This window comes from Nomia melanderi, chromosome 5 (assembly GCF_051020985.1).
Source record: "Nomia melanderi isolate GNS246 chromosome 5, iyNomMela1, whole genome shotgun sequence".
In the NCBI taxonomy this organism is placed as follows: domain Eukaryota; kingdom Metazoa; phylum Arthropoda; class Insecta; order Hymenoptera; family Halictidae; genus Nomia; species Nomia melanderi.
In genome coordinates, this window is record NC_135003.1 from 16,672,906 (window position 1) to 16,696,285 (window position 23,380).

A 23,380-nucleotide genomic window follows, 5' to 3' on the forward strand; every position below is an offset into this window, starting at 1 on the left:
TTTAACCCTCTATGGGCCGAACTTTTGTTCATGATTATAACAAAATCTGTGCAGTACTAAATTAATAAATATCCACATATGAATACAAATTACCAATGTATCCAATAGTTTCAATAATTTCATCAAACGAATATATTTTGTAACTTTCAAGTTACAGTGACGTTAAACTCTCACGCCTGAGCGTACAAAAGTTGAACCGATTACTTAATCTTATTCACTGCCAGTGCAAAATAAAATAAATCAACAAGATGTCAGTACACCTATGTGTGACTTGAAAGTTACATGAACCTACAGAGGGTTAAAATAACGCGAAACTGATAAACTCCTTTCCTTCTCACTTCGACTTACACCGCCTTCATAATTGCCGACGCACTCGTCCCCTATATTAACGTTTCATTCGAACCTAGTCTGCCGCGCGGTAATTGGTACGACCGCGAACAAAAGGTGTTCGCCATTTTATTCTGTCCCCGACAATGGCGAGCGTCGATTGTCCAACGGAATCGGGAACGATTTTAGGGAAGAGCCTCGGCCGTCGAGGAACAACACGGGGAGTAAGGATCGCGGCCGAAAGAAAGAGCGTTCTCCGCTTAGCAGCGGCGATTACCGGGAGACCGCGGAAAAATTCGGCCTCGAAATAGAAAAAGGAAAGGGCCGCCGGGAGCGGACGGCACGACAACAGACCGTTGAGAAATTAAAGCCGTAGTCGGCGTAATAACGGGTTCATCGGGGATTCCGGCTGAATCCGAGATCCCGGGGCCGATTATATTCTGATCTCACGGTAATGCCGACAATTTCGAGCATCCCGCCGAATTCTGCTTGAGCCCGACGGCTCAAATATTCCGAGAGAAATTGCCGGCAAGCGGCCGGCCCTCGTCGCTCGATTTGCCCGCCGGTTGATCATCGATGTACCGATTCCGGCTGATTTTTCGCCCGTCAATTGGACAAGACGAATCACCGCCTGCCGAAGACGTTTTTCGGCTGGAAATGTGGGCGAACGCGTTCACTCGAGCTTGTTTACTTGGAACACTTCGATTTTATACGGTGCTCCATAGTTTTCGATATCTCTTTTTCAACTATAGAGATAGTTTTAGATAATAATTGATCGTTATCAATTTCTTCAGACATTCATTATAGTATTCAAGTGAAACTACTTACTTTCAAGATCATTTCGAATATTCAATGCTTCGAAGATATCAATAATTACGAAGTAAAAACGTTGAACCCAGTCATTTTCACTTGTACAATATTTCTAGTGTTAATGAAAGATCGAAGCGAAACAAAGAATTACATGTTTATGTGAAAAAATGAAGAATTCATCGCTGAAAGAATTAGTATCACGTCAAGCTTTATGACGTGTATACTCGTCAAACACAGTTAACTGGTTAAGAAGGAAAGTTATTTTAATTCAATATTCCATATATATAAGACTTCATAATTTCGCGAATCAAATCCACGATCAACGCGCAAAATTCCACTTGGAATATAATCCGAAATAATTGCCGGCTAACGATTGCAAGCCAGCGGCTCCGCGGGGAAGAGGATAATCATCCAAACATCATCAATTTTTCGAGCGTCCCGAAGAAAAGAAGGCTCCCTATAATAGCCGCGGACGAGCAATGGCTGCTCAGCGAATTTAGTTACTTTTTCGCGACGGTTTTAAATTCCCTATTGTCTCCGCGGCCGGCCGTAATTACTCGGCGTCGTCGTCTTCGCGGCAGACGCGACCCGTCCCGACCCGGGCCAAGCATTTTATGGCCGACCGGCCGTGCACAGTGCACGCCCGCGGCCACCGTGGCATAATATACTGGTACACGTGCACCGCGCGGCCAGCCCGGACACGTAGGAACGGTAATTAATCGGTTTTTGTGTACCCGGCAAGGTGGTAATATCGCCGGAGCCCGGATACGCCCGCGGCCATTTTCAATCCCGACCGCCGTCCTTTTTGCCGCGCCTATTAACAACCGCGTGGAAATTATTAAGCGCGCGAACCGCCCCGCAAACGCGATTTCTTGGATGAAAAAAGGAAGTTTATCGGCCGTCCGACCATCCGTGGAACGTTTAACCCATTAAACCGTTGCCTTGCGATTTATTTCTCGACTGCGATCGGTACAAGTAGTTTATTATTCGTAATTCGTTGAAAATGAGAAATATTCTGGGTGGATTTTGTGTATTTATTTCGATTACGATTTATTTCACGACTACGATCGATATAAGTAGTTTATTATTCAGAATTCGTTGAAAATGAGAAATGTTCTAACACTTACATTCATAATCACTAAAAATCCTTTATTTCTATACGAACATATTTTATCTATTCAATTTTCCCTCGCGTTCCAAGAAAGGTTATTAATATTGCAATAAATCCGACTTCGCCAAGAGAATTATGCGAGCGATTAAGGGAACAAAATGGCGTAGCCCGACCGCAATAATTCTCAAAGGAAGGATGTTAGGGCGGAAATGCTTTTTGCTTTATAAATTTTTCGAAACGGTCTCCGTCGATTCCTCGCGCGTTAAAAGTGCATGATATATCTTTGAAGACGCCGGTATCCGGCGCGGGAGGAAGGGACGGGGGGGGGGGGGGGGGCGGAGAGGGCGAGGCGCAGCCGTCATTTTCCGAGTCGAATAACGACTCCCTTAAGGAAAACTTCTGCCTTTCGCGCGAGAAGTCCGACTCGACGGATCATTATGCCTTGATTTGTGCGCCCCAGATATCCGAAAGCGAGCCGGCTCTTTATCGAGCGATACACATGCCGCGTTTCCACCGACGGAAAGCATAATGGACCCGCCTCGGGATCAACGCTGGAAGCTTCTCGCCGAGATGAATGAAGAAATGATCGATGGACCCTGGGATACCTTCAGCTCGCTCCCTTCGGAGCGCCTGTCGAGAAAGGATAACTGTGTTTATCGCCGGACTCGCGATTTTCAATCATTTGTATTGCTTATGGAAGTCCCCGGGGAGAATGACGGGACGCGAAGAAGCCTTTGAGTTTGGTTTTGAATTACCGGAGGCATTGATGCGGGAAATTAGATATTGATTGTCGTTCTTGACACTTTTCGGTGAGATGCGATTGTTTAATACTAGGTTTGCGGAACGTGTCAATTTGACGAATATTGAATTTTATAGAGATTATCTCCTAAAAGTTTACGTCGATTTTGATTAATGCAGTTGCACGAGTATGTATAGTAATCGTCTATTCTTCGACCCTTGATTTAAAGATCTAAATGGACAGATATCCATTTTGGTAGGAACAAGAGAATAAAGAGGATAATAAACGTCCGTAAACCTAGCGTTAATAAATGGGATTGATTGGTGGTTAGATTGTGACAAGTTCTACTTTTTATGGAAAGGACTTTCATTTGTTTATTTGAATTTAGATTTGACTTTAGATTTGAAGAATTTTGTTGATACATTTACCAAGCAATTCTCACAGAACGGAATTCAACTGCAGCTGAAAATGCTTTGAAAGTTTGGGGACTACTTGGAATTCCTTTGACGAACTTCCGTACTCTCGTAATTTGTTGCCTATCTGGACGCCACTTTGTGCAACATAGTATTCCACATACAGGAGAAACTTTAGCATTTTCATGTGAACAGCGAGAACAATCGTCTTACTCAATGAATCGCTTGATTTTCATGATATTAACCCTTAACAGACCAATGGCGACGAAAATCATTAATTTTCTCACTTATTCTTGTAATATTCTTGTAATATATGCAATAAATGAATAACCCGACTGTGTGTGAGCGCATTTTGAATGAATGTTCAAAGCATTGGAATATTCTAGATTAGAATTATTAACAAATCTTCACAAACCGTGTTCTCATCAGAACAAACAATAATATTTTCAATGATTCTCTCAGTATACGTCTAACGTTTTACTCTCATAAATTATGCATCGACAACAAGAATTATTAACGAACCTTCACAAACCGTGTTCTCAGCAGAACAAACAATAATATTCTCGACGATTCTCTCGGTAGAGTCTCAGACATCGTCGCGACAGGGTGCAGCCCTAAAAACGTGGAAGGGTGCAAAGGAGCATCGTGAAACCGCGTACACCCTCGAAGTGGCGAGTATCGATTATCGTTGGCGCACGGCGTCGGCCGCCGCGACGCTGGTTGCGACTCTCGTCTGGATTTCGGGTTTCGATCCCGACGAGCCCTTCCGCCTCGCCCGTGGCGGAGGATCCTTTCCCGAAGTTTAGGGAGATCCAGGTATTTCCGGTCTCGCTCGTCCACAATGGGCTGAGACACGTCGCGGGGGTGGATATACTCGGATCCTCGGATAACAGACACGTTGCACAGTGCAGTGTAAACTCGATCCTATGACGGGGATCTGGATCCTGGATTTATCCCTGGGATATACAGGATAGCGATTTTCTTTTCGTTTTCTAGCTCGATGATTCGAAGCTTCGCAGAGGTTCGGAATGCAACAGATTTTCGCGATATTGAACAATGATATTGTAGGAGAAAGAGAATTTGATTGGAAACAGTGTAATTATTTCTTGACAACTCACAATAAAACGCTAATTAACTCTTGTCTTACTCGCACACTTTCGAGAACATTCTTTCATTACCATGAATTTCACATATATTTGAAATATTCTAGATTCATAAAAAAAGCAAAAAATTCAGATATTTCGTTCGATTCTATTATTATTATTGAATATAGCCGTTCTTTCGTTTAATTCCAACTTCCCTCTTCTTTCTGCAGAAGCTATAACTAAGGAGATCAATTTAGATCAATTATAAGAATCCGAGGAAGCGACGAATTGAATAAACATTGAAAGCCTATTAACGGGCGAGCGATCGGATCGCATTTCCTCGGGTTTTCGCGAAATCGGGGGGAAGCCCACTTAAGGAGAACGAATTATTCAGCGTATTATCAGGCCTGCCTCCACTGCCGAGTGGAACTTCTTGCGAATTCATTAAAGCAGATTTAGTGGCGGAGTTTCAACCTCTCGGTTACAGCGTGTATCAAAATTAAGAGCGTATTTCACGCCGCCCACGCCGACGTTCCCCTCGAAACTACGGCTATCAATTAGCGCGATCTTTTTCGGCCAGTGTCTGAGAAACTTACGCCACTCTTACGTCCCGTTTAATTCACGACGAACGCGAGCACGGGCTCCGGGAATTCTACGAAATTATGCACGAACGATTCAACCCCTCGCCCTTTGATTTATTGAACTGCAATCGACACAGCTAAGTTAACTGTGGAATTCAGTCGGAAAAACCTCTCGTTCTCGCAATAAAATCAAAAAATGGAGCGTATGGAGTATATTTTAACACTAGAACTACCGAATATTTAATACGATTAATATGCAATCCCTATAAAAATTCTAGTAATTGATCATTATCAATTTCTTCAGACATTCATTATAGTATTCAAGTGAAACTATTTACTTTCAAGATCATTTCGAATATTCAATGCTTCGAAGATATCAATAATTACGAAATAAAAACGTTGAAACCAGTCGTTTTGATGAACCTCGACGAGATAGGGCTTTCGCGGCGAAGTAGGGCTTTCGCGAGCAATAGTCACCTTCAACAGTGTTATACGAATAAAGCTTCCATTTCGAATTGACGAATGGTGGACACGACAATGTTTAGGAAGAATGTAAACGGAAATTGAAAGATACGAAGAAGTTACGCCGCAGATAGGATCTTTAATTTCGGAATATCACTGGTTGTAAAGAACTTTAGTGGGAAGATCTCTGCGCTTCCGAAAATTAAAATATTAATTAAAAATTATCGTTGGACAACGCTTGCTCCATTTTCCCCGCGGATACGTATCAATCTGAATCTCTTGTGTATTTCGTTTTCAGAGGGAAATACTGTTCCTCGTTTATGTTGTTCCAAAATTCATATTTGCGAATCAACTCGACGTCGTTTGATTTAATTTGCATGATTCTCCCAAATGAATTCTATTATCCGTCGAAAAGCATTCCCAGTTTGCTATCGATTTAAAAAACTCTATCCTCCATTCCCCTACTTCCCTAAATTCAACAATAAATCCATCGAGCCTCATTTAATCTCCACAATTCAAAATAAATTCTATTATCCAACATCGAAAGTCATTCCCATCGTTATCAATTCAAAAACTACTATCCTTTACCTCCGCTGCGTCTCTAAATTCAAAGACAAACGTATACTCTCTCTTTTTATTTAATTCCCGTCGTTTCCACGGCAAAATTCTATTACCCGACATCCAAAACAATTCTCGCAATTCATCCGAAGCCTATTCGTCGCGGAAGTATCGGTTTCCGCGCTCGCAGCGCTCGCAGTTTACGCCGATCCGAAACAAGATTATTCTTTTACGAGATTACGAAGGCTCAGCGGCCATCTCCCGGCGCGCTTTCCTTTCGCGCGCAGGGAATAGAGCCATCCGCTGATATTTAATTCTCGCAGAGGAACGTTCCGGGCGCGAGCGAGCGCGCGGAAGCCAAGGCAAAGCCGTCGGAGGATTTTTTCCGACGCGAACGGATCCGGGCCGATGTTCGTTAAGCTCGTCGCGCAAACGAAAATTACGAGCCCATTTATTTTTCAGCGCGCGGAACGCTTTTCAACGTTGTCGCCGCGCCGGCTTCGAACGCAGCTGCGAGTGCCAACGGGAAAACCGTCGACGATCCTCCGCTCCCGATGCTCGTCCATTGAGGAGCGTCTCTTCAGTCGGCCGGGGAAGTCTATTTGCTGAATCGCGAGTGGATTTTTCTGTTCAAACGCGTTCGGCTTCGTGAAATTCGAGTTTCCACGGTGAGACGCGAAATCTACTGAAGTATGTGTATTGTTCGGGAAGTCGGCGTCGGCCGATTGAGCTGGAGAATGTTTTCCATTGAATACTGGAAAATTGCTATTGAGAATATTCATATTTCATTACGGTGGAGCGAGTAGTCGAGTGTTTTTGAAAGTTTCATCGCTGTTTGTGGAAGTTTGAATATGTTTGAGAGTGTTTGACGAGATTTCTCGTTGAAGCGATTGTAAATGGGAATAGCTGATAGCTCGTTTTGTAACGTTTGATTGTGTCCGTGTGGAGTTGAGTGTCTATAATATTCAAACTTGGAAGAATTAATTGGGAACATTGGGTTGCTTGAAATATTTTAGCTGAAATGAGTCTAGATTCGAAGAGTAACAGAAGCGAAGAAAATTGCAATTGAGAATATTCATATTTCATTACGGTGGAGTGAGTAGTTGAGTGCCTTCGAATGCTTCATTAGTGTTTGTGGAAGTTTGAATATGTTTGATAGTGTTTGACGAGATTTCTCGTTGAAGCGATTGTAAATGGGAATAGCTGACAGCTCGTTTTGTAACATTTGGAAGAATTAATAGGGTACATTGGGTTTCTTGAAATATTTCAGTTGAAATGAGTCTACAGTCGATTCGAAGAGTAACAGAAGCAAAGTCTCATCGATCGAAAGGGAACATTTGGCTGGTTTCAGAAGGAGACTGTAGTAACGAGACTCGGTGGCTTCGACGTGCATCCTCTCTCGCGAACGGCAAAATTTCGACGCGGATCAGCAAATCGCAGCGTGAACGGGGTCACGGACAGGCTCCGCAGCACGCGCGGCGTATAGCAAACGGCACGCCTCATCATCGGCGGCTAATTAAAAGCGATCAGCCGAGCACGGTTCATCCTTGAGCCAATTTTTGGGACCGCGCTCGCGAGCGATCCGTCCGCTGGGCTTTTCATATTAATTTTAGATACTTTGCGCGAGCAGCACGGTTAAGTGCCCCTTTTATTGCTCGATTGCTTGTGCGCCGGGTTTCGCATAAATATCCCGGTCATCGGGATTGAACGGCCGGCGCTCGCTGGAAATCCCAGTGACGTTTTGTTTTGCCGCAAAATAGAACTATTGTCGTGTTCGAAGACAAAAGACGTTTTAGGGAAAACGCTACCGGGTATGTATGAAACGAGTCCCCCTGGAAAAGGGAATTCCGAACTCAAATTTATTGCAAATTTCGACTCGATACAGCTTCGTTCTCTATCGAACTCAAACTTTTCCCAATTTTAACCTCTATTTTCCTCCCTGTTCCATTTCTACTCTATTTCCCCCTCGCATTCATCTAACGCGATGCTTAATCAAAAAGAAGCTCCGAACACAGAACTATCGCAATACCTTCTCCGTCGCTCCTACATTCCCGAAGCAGCCATTCGAGAATGCGCATCGATCCTCATTGAAAAATCATGCGGTTAAGGGTCGGCAACGCGTTAAAAGCGCAGCGGGTCGGCCGAAACGGGAATTACACAGGAATTCGAAAAATATTCCGATCAATCGAAAACGAAATATCCCAGCCGCTCTTCGTTTCTATCTCTCTATCTCTCTCTCTCTGTCTCTCTTTCGCCGGTCGGAATCGGATATCCACGGAAATCGGGTATGGAAATGACGTATTAAACAATTCGGATTGAGGGTAAACGAGCGAGTAATAACTGGTTTACCTGTGTTCCCGGGCAATCGAGACGCGGCGCGGCGCGGCGCGGCGCGCGTTTCGCCGTGGGGAAAGCGTCGAAACAGGTCAGCCGTTTTCCGTTCGGTTCCGTTCGGCGTTCCGGCGCCGATAGAGGATGAACTTTGCGTTTCTAGCGAATATTTTGCCGCGCGGCCGAGCAATTATCTCGACGACTCTATCGGCCGTGTTTAATTCTTTTGTTTGCTTCACGGCCGAGCTGCGCGAGGAGAAAGAGCCACCGGCGGCGGTTACCTCGCCGGCTGAATCGCGGTTCATCAATTTATCAGACCGATGCACCGCCCCGGCCGCCGGCCCGGACGCTTTCAGACTTTTTAGGAACATTTGTTTCGCGGCCCGACATAGGGTGAGGGATTGATCGAGAACGATAGCGTTCGAGAATGGGGTGAGCAAGGGAACGACGACGAGAGCTGGGACGAGGAAGTAAGGGAATATAGGAGCGGGAGGATATAACGGAGAAAGGGATGGAGAAAAAATTAAGATACCATTGTGCATTTGAACGTGAAATGGGAGATACGGGATTCTACTGATGGCATTTATTGGTGCTGTGCTTACTTAGATGGTTAAGCTTCCTAATTTCTAAGCGTCCAAGTTTTGAAGCCTATGAATTTCCAAGTTTTCAAATTTTCATGCTTCCAAATTTACAAGCTTTCAAGTTTCCAAGCTTCTTAGCTCCTAAGCTTTCAAATGTCCAAGCATTCAAGCATTCAAGCTTCCAAATGACCAAGCATTCAAGCATTCAAGCTTCCAACCTTCCAAGCCTCCTAGCTCCTAAGCTTCCAAATGTCCAAGCATTCAAGCTTCCAAGCTTCCGAGCATCCAAGCTTCCAAGCTTCTTAGCTTCTAAGCTTCCAAATGTCCAAGCATTCAAGCTTCCAAGCTCCCTAGCTTCTAAACTTCCAAATGTCCAAGCATTGAAGCTCCAAATTTCCTCACTACCAACCATATAAACTGCCAAGCTTGCAAATTTGAAAATTTGCAAATTCCCAAAGATCCACACTTTCAAATTTCCAAACTTCCGAATTTCCAAGCTTCCAGGCTTCTAAGCTCCTCCCAAATCCAACAGAAGGAACCATCGCCCGCAAAAACACAGCAACCGCATTTCACCCGATAACCTACCACCCCCGGACATTCCGTTGGCCCATTCCCCTGAATCCTAAAATTAAATTAAAACCTCCCCAAGCGGCGAAGCTGTCCGACTTGAAAGCGGCGTCGCATATATTCCTGATTAAGCGTTAAAAAGTTAACGGAAACACATGGCACGGGTACGTGACTTCAAATCCGAATCCGCGCATTACCGCGCGCGGCGTGTCCTCCGCCGGTGATAAAAACTTGGCCGCCCCGCCATTAAAAATTACCGTCCAGCCCATTAAAGTGGCAACATTTCGCGGAAAATAATAATACACTTTTAATTAAAAGAGCCGAGTCGAAAATGCGCCACGCCGCGCCGCGCTGCTGTACAGTGCCATCTGTCCGAGCCGGCGGCTCCTCGTTAGCACGATCCACTGAAAGCTTTCATATTTCCTCCGCCCCCGCCGCCCGTTCCTCTTCAGCTTTAAATTGAATGCGTAAATACGTCCACGGCGTATTGCGCTAATAAACACCGCGTGTCCCGCGGAAAAAAAGAGGATCCGCTGACGTTTTAATTCGCGGCCCCCGGTGTTCCGAAACCGTGCACGCGAAATTCAAATTGCGTCCCACTGACACGACGTCCCCGCGCGTCCCTCCGCCGCCCGCGCGCCAAGTATTCTCCTCGCGACATCTTCCGCGAGTTGAATTCGTGAATTTATGGCGAGCTGCAATGGATTCACCTACCTCCGTTCTAGAGGGTAGATTCTTTCGAGCTTTTAAAATGGAGATGCGTGTTTGTACGGAGGATTTTCGACTATCGTGCTACCATCGGAGTGGTTTTTTGCCGATTCCGTGTTAGTCGCGTGTCTGCTGCTGGTATTTATTGCGATAATTAAGTTCGCGGACCGGGTAGATCAATCAGGGACGTGGCATTACTTTGCGGGCTATAAACTGCGGCTTTAGAAGCAATCTCTCAGAGATTTTCTCCGAGATCCTTATCCGCTAACGACTCCAGCTCCACAAAGCATCCCTCTGGAAGACAAACCATTAAGTGGACACGTAGCAGTAGGCAACCATCCTTAAAATAGCTGTACCAGAAATCTACCCTCTAATCTCGTACGGTTGCCTCTACGCTAACCGTTTGCCTTGTAATGTCTCTCTTTCTGGCAAACGATTAACAACAAAATCACCTGATAAACCTAATTACAACGAAACACCCCATCTTCCCAAGCTTAAACCATACTCTTTTCCTTCCCCAGACAATCTTCCATTAATCCCACTACTTCTCTCAACTATGATCGATATAACCATTGCCATCAATAATTGAAGAAACACGAAAAGCCCGACTCTATTTTAAATCCTCACAAGCCCCATCTTCCAAAGTTTCAAAACTCGACGCCAAAACAACTCAACCAAAAACCTCCCCGAAACAAGACTCCAATCATCCCACTAAACTTAGGCACATCCCCATACTTTTTTCCTTCCCCCAAACAATCCTCCATCAATCCCACTATTTCTCTCAACCATGACCGATTCCATTTAAAATCCTCGCGAGCCCCATCTTGCAAACCTTCAAAACTCGACGCGAAAACAACTCGCCCCCCCCCGAAACAAGACTCCAATCGCCCCAGCAGGCCCAATCAACGCACCGCCGCAGCGGCGTTCGCGAGAGCAAAGGAAGCCAGTGGAATATCAGAAGAAAGCGTCGAGTCCCGAGGAAGAAGACGGTACGCGTGTATCCGTCGTCGGTGAACTTAGCATGCACTCGACGGAGGACAGGAGCGAAGGGCGGCGGGGTGGCGGGGCGAGGGGCGAGGCAGCGGCAGACTGCTTCCGGTAATGAAACTCGACGCCGGCAGGAAGTTCGATAAAGAGGGACAGCGGCGCGCTAGAAGGGTTAGGGAAGGGACGCCGGGGCGGCGGGGGGCGGAAGGCTGAAAAGGGGCGAAAGAGAGGGAAAAGATAGAGGGACGACGCGCGGCCGGGCACGCACGTGGGGACGTTGAACGGTCTAAGGGATGCTGGAGGGGATGCAGGAGGTTGAGGTCGCATTGATTTTGTCTAGACAGGGTGGAGACTAGCTCTGTGGTATCGTCCTTCGCTCACCGTTGATATTCCGGCAGCCAGTGCGCTCTCGGTGCACGCACCTGCTTGCAACTGCACCCGCTGCACCGGCCCGGTGCAACCGTACCCTCGGCGAGCCGCGTTCCTCTTTCATCCCCCTCGGATTTTCACCCCCGCGGACACGGGGCGAGCCGTTTAACCGTGCCGTCGCGAAATTCACCGACCGCTCGTAATTTCCGCCGGCATTCTTCGCAGGACAACCCTGTTTTCGTCGCGCTTCTTCTTTGTACCGAGCACCGTTTCCGGTTTCTCATCGACAGACGGTTCGTAAGTGAATTCCGGTGCGGTTCGAACGGTTCACCCCGAGTCGTTCGTTCACGTCGAAGTGAGTAACGCCGGTTTTTCGGTTTCTTGGGGATAGTGTTTCTGTTTGTTCTTTGTGCGTTCGGCTTTTTCACGGTCGGAAGGAGAGGGTTCAGATACATGAGTGACCTGTGCACGTGTCGGTTTTGCAAGTTTTTCTATTTGTGTTCTTTTTTGGGTTTTCTCCGTTCGTTTGTCGATTGTTCTCCTCGCCTCTCCGCTCCGAATCGATCCAGACAGCCGGAAGCACGGTCGATTGTGGTTCTCGCGAGTGAGAGCCGTGCGCGAGACGATCGTCGTGCGTGCCAGCCGCACTTTCACCCCCGACACGATACTGTCCCTCTGGAAGAGTGCCGTGGATACCGTGAGAGATCTATGTACGTGTGTTTAATGAGATTTCTGTTTTTCTTCCCGCAGTCTTGGGAGTCGGTTTCCCTTGCAAAGAGTTCGCGGAAGTTTCGGTGTGCGCTCGCCGCGGAGCTTTGTGCTTCTGGTGGAGTTTCGTGAACTATTTACCGAAGGGATAATTAAGCCCAAGTTTTTCCCCGGCGAGCGCTTTGTTAGATGTTTATCGTTCCGCTGAGTATTTAACAGCGAGCCGGTATTCTCCGACGAACGAGTAGCGAGGTGTGTCCCGATTTATGTCGATCTCCGTTCATCGGGATGAACGAACCTCGACAGCCATTTGAATGATTACTTCAACACGAAGCGATAGAATTCAAATATTATTGATTACAAATCCACAGGAAGCATCGTAGAAGGTATACAAACCCATCGGAAAGTACAATCTCCATTCCTTGTATCCAAGAAAAAAGAAAGAGCCGATGAAACCTTGAATCACTACTGGCAAAAGCTAGACAACCGTTAGAATAACTTCCAGTTCCAGGCTCGTTAATAAATCAATCCATGAAAATCAGCAATACCACTAATGTATACAGTCGTATCAATCAGAAAATAGAGCAAGACAATTGAACCACCGGTGGATAAAGAAAACCGAGTCTAAAGACGGTTCACCAGTGGCTCTGTAGACTCGCCATCGGCTCGCAACGGCGGCCTTAAACGCGAGAGGCCGCGATCGAACGGCGGGATGGGATAATTAAAACGGGAAATCGGGCTTTCCTCGCGGCTGCGATCTCGAAATGAAACGTACTTTATCAACGAATCGGCTGGCTAACGAGCTTCGGCGTTGTTCGCTCGTTACACCGTCGCGTTAATTGAGAACGCAAAGAATCGGATACTGCTTTCAGTAAATGAACAAAACAAGAGGAAGCGGCCGCGGGACAGGACGGGGAATGGAGGGGGGGAGGGGAAGGCGAGGGTGGAATGAGAGAAACAAGGGAATAATATTTCTAGCCGCGGATTAATGCAAATTGGAATTATGAGAACGCCCGGGAATAAAATGCTACCGGTAATGGTATCGAGGAGAGAATGGCGGTTCAGCGGTCCGTTTCGACGCTCGAGCAGCTGAACCGAGGTACTACGAGTAAGTACACTCCCCGATAAAATGATGGTGCGGCCCGTGAACTTGACGTTCCCGTAATTTCGGTGTAACGACGCCGATCCGCCGCGCGTCTTCGACGGCGGACCGCGCTCGGCGAGCAGTTGCACTGAGTTTTTGGTAACTTTCTTATGGAAAGTGTAGGTTTGTTGTATAAATCCTGTATTTTGTAATTGGAGTTCAATCTAATTAAATTGTGAGTGATCCAAGGCGTGGATTGAAGAGCAGACGTGTTTGTGACCATTTTTATGGATTATTTGGTATGCATTTTGTCGAAACAAAATTGTAGGAATTTTCGGTACAGAAGTAGGTGAGTTTTTTTATCGGAATCGAGTTTTTTCTGTGCGCCATCTTTTTGTCGCGGAGTGTAGATCGGGAGAGTCGCGGATTCGATCAGTCTCGCGGGGGAAATTCATCGGCGCTCGTTCGCGAGCTTCAGACTGGGAACACGAGAATTATTATCAGGCCGGGAGTCGTAATATCCCTATGACAATTTAATTTAACTTCCTTCCATTCCGTTTTCGACCGGACAGTGTCCTTCCGCTGGAAATTTTAATATCCATTGCGTTCTCGTTTTTGTAGAGGTGCCTCGAGGGGGACTGAACATGACGCGCGGATCAGAAGTTCCGTTATCGGTCGCGCTGGCAAATAATCCATTGATCCTTTTATCCAAAGTAATATTACACTTAGAAATTCTGTGTCAAATTGCAAAATCAAACGGCATTCTCGATTGAATGATCCTTTGCGTAGAAACGTATTAATCCTTAGCACTCCAGGTTGTTTTGTAATCTATCAGCAACTGCAACTAATTTCTATGATATCTCCAGTGAAAATGAAAAATGCTATAGCATTCCTTCGATCTTTTATTTTCCTTCTCAATGCAAAATTCGATGTGTGGAAAATCGAATAATTTTAGGGTAGTTTCTTTGATTCATCAAAATATTTAATATTATAACTGCTGCAGTATTGTAGCCTACAGCGTTCAAAGGGTTGGAAGATGCACAATTTTACAAATCTCTATCATTTCACTCTAACAAACGAAAAACAAAATAACTGTACCCTTTCATTATTGTAAACTTCCATCAATGGACAGTTGCTGATGCTAAACCCTTTGCAATAGAAAAATGCTTGAATCACATGATTCCATAAAAACTACGAACTATGAAATACGCGAATTATCCAAGTAAAGCATCTTTGTTCCTCAACTCACGTGTATTTCCTCATTAATCCATTTCAAATGATGTCTATAGAATATTTCTAGTGAAAAGCTGTCGGAGGTAACCCGCAATTGCACCGTTGATACCGACAAGTATTTACACCGGCGAATCGAAACCGCGCACACGTGATCGCAGTCGTCCAAGCATAAAGCTCATCGAACATCCCCCATCATCTTCGTCGCGAATTTCGCCAATTGTGTGTGCTCGTCCCCTTGTTTCCGCGGGTCTCCGTCCCGTCTGGTCGCTAGCCTCGCGAAAAAAAGGAACGCGAACGGGGGAGAAACGGGGAAGAAGGGCGGAGAAAAGAGAAAAGCGAACGTTTCGAGGCATATAATCTCCGATAAAGCTCGATCCCCCGTCGCGTGGCGGCTGGTTCGCTTTAGAATCTCCATTGTCGCGGCGTACTTGACAAGAAATGAAAACGATACGCGCCGCGGGGGGCGGGGGTGGAGGGATCATTCGGCGCGCAGTCGTCGCCGGGAAATGTCCGCGAAACGCGAGGTCCCGACATTAACTCTTTGCACCAGAAAGTTTCCCCCGTTGCGAGCGCAACGCGGATTTTCGTGCTTGTTACAGGAAATTCGCTGAAAAATTACATGCAATGCACGGAACGCAGAAATATATGATCTGATATATGCGCTCGTAATTATGAAAGTCGCCTGAATTAAAATTTAGAGAATGAGTTTATCAGAAAAATGAATTGAAATAAAGATAGTGACAGACTTTCATATTTACGGACATGTATAATGTACTGTACCAGTTGAAATAACTGGTTTCGATTTGTTTCGCAATTATTGATATCTTAAAAGCATTCCGTATTCGAGATGATCTTGAAAATGGTCTGAACACCGTAATGAATCTCTGAAGAAACTGGAGATATTAGAATTTTTGTAATTACATGTTAATCGTATGAAATGCTCGGCAGTTCCAGTGTCAACGTCGTAATTCAGGTTTGCTAATTGTGTTCTTAGCAACTTGATTTGCATAAGTATCTGGCGTCCGGTTATAAATATTCATAGTTATCTAATGAAATATCGGTGGCATTTTGTACGGCGAACTCGAAATGGAAATCACGCGTAAATTAAGGAGCGGGGCTATTATGTTTCGATATTTCACGAATTAATATGTTATACATAATTTATAATATCAACCATCGGGCTTCGTAATTTCGCTGCATCAATAACGCAGGAATACACCGAATTGTTTCATTGAATCGCGTTATCGGTCCTCGCGCGTTTATCTTGCTAAATGCTGTCGGTTAATGTTAATTATTCGAAAAGTGTTCCGTATGATAAATAATTTCAAGCGGACGCCCGCCACCCGCGGGACAGAGGAAAAATTTGTTTCGGAATTTTTCGAACAGCTTCACGGAACGCTGGGCTCGCCGAGCACGGACACGGAAATGCGGAGAATGTTACTAATCCCGGCGAGAAAATCACTGGGTATTTCTTTTGCACAAGTTGCTGGGTATTTGATAATTAATTTTTCCTGATTAAACTTGCTCCGTCGGTATTCAGCTTTACCGTTAATCGCAAAGCTTCGGTTGCTTAGATTCTATCCTGTTTCAATTAACTGAATTCCACCGTACTGTAATCCTCCAGTATTTATACCATTGAATTATGGTTTGTCAACTGAAATTTGTTGTTTCTACGAAGAAAACGTCCGTGATTTTAACTATATACCTTTACAGGGTATTTGATAATTAATTTTTAATGATTTAACGGTTAATCGCAAAGCTTCGGTTGCTTAGATTCTATCCTGTTTCAATTAGCTAAATTCCATCGTACTTTAATCTTCCACTGTTTATACCGTTGAATTACGGTTTGTCAACCGACAATCGTTGTTTCTACAAAGCGTCCGTGTTCTTTTAATTATGTAGCCAGTGGAGTTTAATAATGATAAGATCGTCGAGAAAGAACGATGAATTACAGGCCGCCTCTTTAAGAACACTCAGCTTTCCATCAAGGGAATTACGCGTGGAGCAATTGGCAACGTCATTACACTGTTTTCGCAAATTTCGTATCGCGCAACAATCTCCGTTTCTCATTAAGAATGCGCGGCCGCCGAGAAAAACGAACGGTTCGGCGAAAGAGCTTTCGACGGTCCACAAATTAATTCGTTCCTCCTTCCATTCGTCTTCTCTCTCTCTTTTTTTTTCTCTCCCCGTTCGTCAAGACCCCGAGTCCGAGTTCACGGAGCAAACGGAACGATTACTTTTAATCCTTGTTTAATTACCAGCCGTGGAAGGCGGAGACGGTTAATTGGTAGCTCTCGCTAACAAAGTCCACTTTAATTCCTGCCCCACCGATTCGTATTTGTAACTTGATCGGAACCGTGCCGATAATTCCGTTAATTAAAAACCGAAATCGCGGACCGGTCGATATTCGCCGTAAAAATGGCGGCTGTCAGTTCCGACGCGTCGATCGACGTTCCCTTTCGCTCTCGAATCACTCTTCCTCCGATTGTTCAAACAATAATCTGCATCAGTACAAAAGAGGTAAATTCGAACATTTGACAGGAAAAGAAACTATAAGCTCTACGTATAAAACACAAAATTACGCATCGATAAATACTGGAAACAAAGAAACTATGTATCAGTCTCTCGCTATTCCAATTAAATTATTCATTCGCCTAAAATAAATAAAATACTTCCATCCAGAAGGAATTGAATTGTTAAAAAACCTTATCAATGAATATTACTAACACGTCGTCCACCAAGGCGACTACCAAAAACCAAAGCTCCCAATTACTCGACAATACCTCTAACGAAAATACCAGCAAACGTGAATACCTAGACAATAACACAACACGAGTGTACCAAATCTGTAGTAATTCCTCCCATCATCGTTCCCCTTCATCCCAAAAGCCTATCATTCCACAAAGCGCGGAGAACTCGCGACAGCGAGCGCGCAAACAGGCTGAAATCGCGTCTAAACGCGGAAAACCGTTCTCCTTTCGCGAAACGTTGAAGCCTGTCTATTCCTTTTGCGCCGGATACCGCGAACGTTCGGGCTGAAACGCTCGCGAGCCGCTTGAACCGGGATCTTGAAAGCGAGAAGATTCCGTTCGGCGAGAAATCGGCGGGGTTCGTTAGTGTTCATCGAGGGAAAAACACATTGTGAGGAGCGTAAGCTCGTTAAAAACAGAAGTCACGAGCTTCCTCGCCGCGGGCGTATTCAATAATTATCGCGATGAAAAAATAAGGGGCCGTTCTTTTCACGGGGAATTCTAATAACCCTCCGCCCCTCCGCCCGCCCCGCGAGGAGAGGAAAAAAAGCGGCGCGGCGTTTAATTGTACAGAAAATCCGCGCGGTAACCGCCGCCCGGTGTATTTTTCTTCCACTTCCGTTTTTCGTCTCCTTTTTTCACCCCTCCGCGTTCTCCGCGCTTTTTCCCTCCTTTCTTCCCCTTTTTACCCGCCGCGGACGCGTTTACGGCGCCGCTCAAAAGCCGGCTCGCGAAATTTATTCGCCGTTGGATTTATTTAACTAAATTATCGCGGATCCCGGATTGAAAGGGGAATGTTTATCGCGACGGAACGCTGCGGATCACGCGTCGCACGAGATCTAGTTTCTTTTCGACCGGCTGTTTCGCGAAAAATTTGTCGAAAATGAATCGCGCGTAGTGTGTATCGAGGTGAATCGATCTATTCCAGTTTTCACCGAAAAATGACGCATGGAATTGAGTAATTGATCGACTTGAACCTTGATAAGCAAGTTTTAGCGACGTTTAACGCGATTGTAAGCTCGAAATTATGCGAATACATGGCGCGAAAAATTTGTCGAAAATGAATCGCGCGTCGGTGTATCGAGGTGAATCGATCTATTCCAGTTTTCACCGAAAAATGACGCATGGAATTGAGTAATTGATGAACTTGAACCTTGATGCGCAAGTTTTAGCGACGTTTAACGCGATTGTAAGCTAGAAGTCGCGAAATATATTCGGTTTAGGAAGATTATTGAGGCTTTTGGATACATTGTATTTGTAGGTTGATGTATTCTTATATTTTTGTATGGGATGGTACGTTGATATGTTCATTTCATGCTGCGTAATTCTGTCGCGAAAAGGAACTCGACCTACAGAGGGTTAATTGAACGAAATGGAATTCGCAGGTGTCTTTGGGAGTCGCGAGAGCTTTTGATCTAAACGAGAATAATGAGTGTACAAGAGAAGAGGATTGTCATCAATTTTAATATCGTATCGGTGTTTCGTTCGTCAAAGCGATAGGAATCGTCAGTAATTCGACGTGCGAAGCTGCGAATGGAAATGACCGCGTGCGCAATGAATTCTCGCCCGGAGAAAGTACCAATAAATCGTCCCTGGCGTACTCGCCTCTGCTTTTTCGATGACGTTTCGAACGTGCCGATTCATCGGCGATCAAAGCAGAGTTAACGATACGATCGATCGTAAGAATTATTCATGACGAGCTTAACTCGATATTCGAGCTTCGACGAGACATTACGCTGAACGTTGCTCGACGGAAGCTTCGGCTCATTATGATCTGAACTTTTTACTGATTGCGTTATTAAATGTACATAAATTTATTGATATGTTGCAGGGACCCCTTCGACTCCAATAATGCCGGGGGGCACGCCTGGAACTCCGTCTTCTAAAACAAAGGTAACCAAAAAATGTCCCTTTCTTCGATGACACTTCGATATCTTTCAATCCGAAACTCGAAGAACACACTCTTGTCGAAATCACTGTTCAACTTAACACTAGGTTTACGGAATTGTCCGATTTATTCTATTGTTCCTAGAAAAATTGATGTTCGACCATTTAGATAACTGCATCAACCATCACCGACATAAACGTTTGCCAAGTAATATTCCTAAATTCAGTATGCGTCAAATTGACGCACTCCCTAAACCTAGTGTTAAAAAATTGCATCTTATTGATGCAACGTTGCGCAATGCAAGATCGTTACACTCCATAATGCATAAAATTTGTCGGTCCAATATCAACAATAATTCCACTGTCTACATTCAAATTGAAATTTGTAAAAACCACAGTCTGACTAAAGATTATCGATAACAGATATCCTACACAGTCCTACACCCTCGTATCGCATGCGATCCGTGCACGTTTACGCCCCCGAATTCCCCGTGAATGCATCAGGATCCATCTAATAACGACGACTCGTTGATCACCATTGAATTCAATGTTCCAGGACAAAATAATGATGAGAACGAAAGTGGTGGTGGCTCTGTACCCTTTTCGAGCGATCGAGGGAGGCGATCTGTCTCTCGAAAAGGTAAGTTCGAATCGAATCGTAGGATGAAAAGCGCATAAATATCGTGCCCGTTAATTCGCATGGGATCCGTGGCTCGCGCGCGCGCGTGAAGTGTTCCGCGTGCGATTCAACGGCAATAAAAGAATCCGCGTTTCCTGGCCGATCGATGTGATAGGTGTATAATAGTCCCGCGAGCGCGCGGCTTTAATTGCATCGACGGACGAGATAAAACTGCGGGTAATGCCTCGTTGAATGCCGGAATCTCGATCGCATGAAAGCAAAAAATCGAACCGATATTCGTTCCCACTTTTACAATCCTTCCCCCTTCCGCCCCTTTTCTTTTCCCTCCCCTTCGCGTAATTGACCCTTAACGTCCCTTCGCGCGCTGAAAACATTTTGTCTTCGAGGCTAATGAGGCGACGGTGTGCCCGATGTCGAATGGAATTCAATTCCAGCGTCGAGTCGAAATCGGTTTCTTCCGATCCGACACGATCGGACACCGCGCGACTCGGTGTTCGTGATATTCGATTCGACGTCGTGGATCCGGTGGTCGATATTTAACCCTTTGCGGACGGACGTCGACATTTCGAGATGAAACGTTCATATTTGGAAGACTCAGGCGAATGATTTAACTATTCGGACAGCAAGAGATTAGCATGTTTCTGTTTTCGCTATTATTTAAGCAATCAATATATAATTTAGCTTCTGTTGAAGCTTTTCTACATGTCAAAGAATCTTCGTCCGCAAAGGGTTAATTTGAAACTGTTTTAGATATCAGAGCGCGATGTTCGAGTGTTCTGATTTTAACGCTGGGACTACCAGGTGCGTCGGAATCATTAATTCTTAAGTTCTTTTACTAGTACTGATTAAGGAAGCTGATTTAGTAATAGCTAGACTGAATTATAAGCCAATTGGAATCTTAATGAATTCTCGCTTGTCTCTTTTATTGAGGAATCTTAGAAAGACGGCTTAAGTGCTCGGTAGTTTCCAGTGAATTTTCATTCAGTCATCTTAGTTTACTGATTCCTAAAACTTATTATACCGAATGTCGAATGTTCTCTGACATATTTACTTCAGAACTCGATATTAACACTGATGAAACCTACTCAACTATCCTTTCGATTGACATATCTTTGAACCACTTTTTCCCGAATCGATTCAATGATCGAAATAAATCATTTTATTCGATTCTATGTCACCGATTCCAACTGTGCTCGTCTGGAATAGAATCTAATCCCAGCTCCGACGCGACTAACTAAACGAAATTCAACCGAAACTCAGCAGCAATTCAATTTTCACTCGACGCGATGACACCGCTGCTAATAAAGCATTCAATTTTCTTGTTGCATCGACGGATACACCTGTCTAAACAAGAATCTCCCGTCGGAAGTCCCGGAAGCGAGCGTAAACCCGTCAAGTTTCGAGCCACGATTAAAATTATAATCGCGCCGATGATGAACCAGCTGATTCACGCGGTCGGATAACGGTCCCGATAATGTCCCGCGCCGATCCCATTATCGCCGACGTTTCGCGCGAGCGTCGACGGAATTCCGTGGATCCGGTTATCCTCTAATACGCGGAGAAACCGCTCCTGGATCCCATTAACACTTGAACATTACCGTTCCGCATCGTGCGGCCGCTTCGTCGATCGTTAAATCAACTACGCCGCGTTTTAACACTGGAAATAGCAAATACACGGAAAAGCCAATACGGAATTTCTTTTACAGTCACTGGAAAACATCAATCACTTTCTGATATATCATTAGCTTGTAACACGTGAAACATCCTATCTTTTACCTTGAAATGAACACAAACTCTTTAGTAATCTACATTTCTCGTCAGAATGATCCAACAATTTTCTCGTTTATAATTCCATTTCCATCAAAATCCGACACTCTATTAACCTTTGCACTCGAAAGTTTTTCACTTGAAGTATTCTATACTTTCTAATTAGATGTAGACAAGATTCTTTAAGATGAATTTAACAAGAAATCATACATAAATTAGGTAACAGAACTATTTTCTTTTAATGGTGCTAACATTTCCAACGATGGATTATTTATTTCTCGAGACAAACACGTGATTCTTCTTCGTTTCGCTTTAGTTTCTCGTTAGGATACATTTTAAGTGCATTCGGCCTGCATTTAACGAGTACACACTTCATTATTTCATTTTATTGCGCGCACGATGAGAGATTTTTCAAACTAAACTCCACACTTTGGTGAAACGATCGAGCATCTAAACTGCTCGATGCGACGAAATAAATCGTAGTGCGGGGACTCATTTAAATCTCACTAGCTGTCCCGCCGGTGCACCGGAGCCTTTCATTTCCTCGAAGATATCGGAGGGCCGACCCGATCGTTCGCCGAAGCGACGAGACAACGAGTCCTCGGAAGGCTTTCAGCCGTCCCCGACGAGCTTTCGAAACGCTTTTTACGGCCGGCCGGAGAAATCGAATAACGTTACATCAACCGGCGGGGGCAACCGCGATTTTCGTCGTCGGCTAACCGTTATACTCCGGCCGGTTTCCACGTCGTTCCGTGTTTGTTCCCGGAGATTTCTATATTTCCCGTGTATTCCCGGCCGACCTAGTTTCCCTCCTCCGCCAACCATCTCTCTCTCTCTCTCTCTCTCTGTCTCTTTTTTCCCCGTCCCTTTTTTGCTTCGTTTCGCCTCTATCGTATCGGGAGAACGACGTTGCGTCGGTGTATCATCGAGCGGTCGGATGAAATTGAGCGAAAACCCGAGAACGTTTCCGTTGAGGAGGGGCCGGATTCCTCGGTGCCACAGGAAAAGCGTATTCCCGATCATTGCTCGATCCCGGATCGTCGAAAATCGCGGGCGAAATGTAATCGAGCCGCGCCCGATTGCCTGCGGTAATTGAGATTTCAAGGGGAAAGTGATATTCGAACGAATTATTAGATGTAATCAGCTGTAATCGTTGATTCGGTGTTATTCTTTTGCGGGCTCGTTATCGGGCAGAGGGATTCGACGCGACAAGCGATCGAATAGTTTCGAACAGAATAGTTCTTGAAATATTATTCGTATGTATCATTAGAATGGAGATTAATGTTTCAGTAGGAAACAACGAATATAGAAGAATAATTGAAATATTATTCTTATAAGCGACTAATGTCTCTGTTTCAATCACGACTGTTCGCGATATCGCAACAATAATTAATAACGGAATCTTCGTTTGCTTCCGTTCGAATGTTATTGCAAATAATACTCTTCATCTCCGTTGAGTCGAATCTACTTCGACTCGAACAGATACAATTAGACTCGCCGTGTTGTTCCGAGCGAAACGGAAACTCGACGGTAATTTCGTCCGACTTCGCAGTATCGGATTTTCTGAAGTTATTTTCGTGTGTGTGTGTATATATACATGTACGTATATACTAAATATATATATACATATACATATTCATATATACATACATAAAAATCTGTTCGTGAAAACCGAGCGGGCT

General features: G+C 44.9%; 2 protein-coding genes across 5 annotated transcripts in view; one reads left to right on the forward strand and one right to left on the reverse strand.

Annotated features, from left to right (window-relative positions):
- The window catches only part of MED7 (mediator complex subunit 7), a 239,458-nt gene that overhangs the window by 210,045 nt on the left and 6,033 nt on the right, over nt 1–23,380 (reverse strand). The window lies entirely within an intron of this gene.
- Nucleotides 1–23,380, forward strand: part of Btk29A (tyrosine-protein kinase Btk29A) — a 237,658-nt gene that overhangs the window by 208,996 nt on the left and 5,282 nt on the right. For all 4 annotated transcript variants that reach the window (XM_076367696.1, XM_076367695.1, XM_031970912.2 and 1 more), the window contains 2 exons: nt 19,236–19,297; nt 19,848–19,931. In XM_076367696.1, the coding sequence (XP_076223811.1) occupies nt 19,236–19,297; nt 19,848–19,931 (146 nt within the window). The remainder of the gene's footprint in view (nt 1–19,235; nt 19,298–19,847; nt 19,932–23,380) is intronic.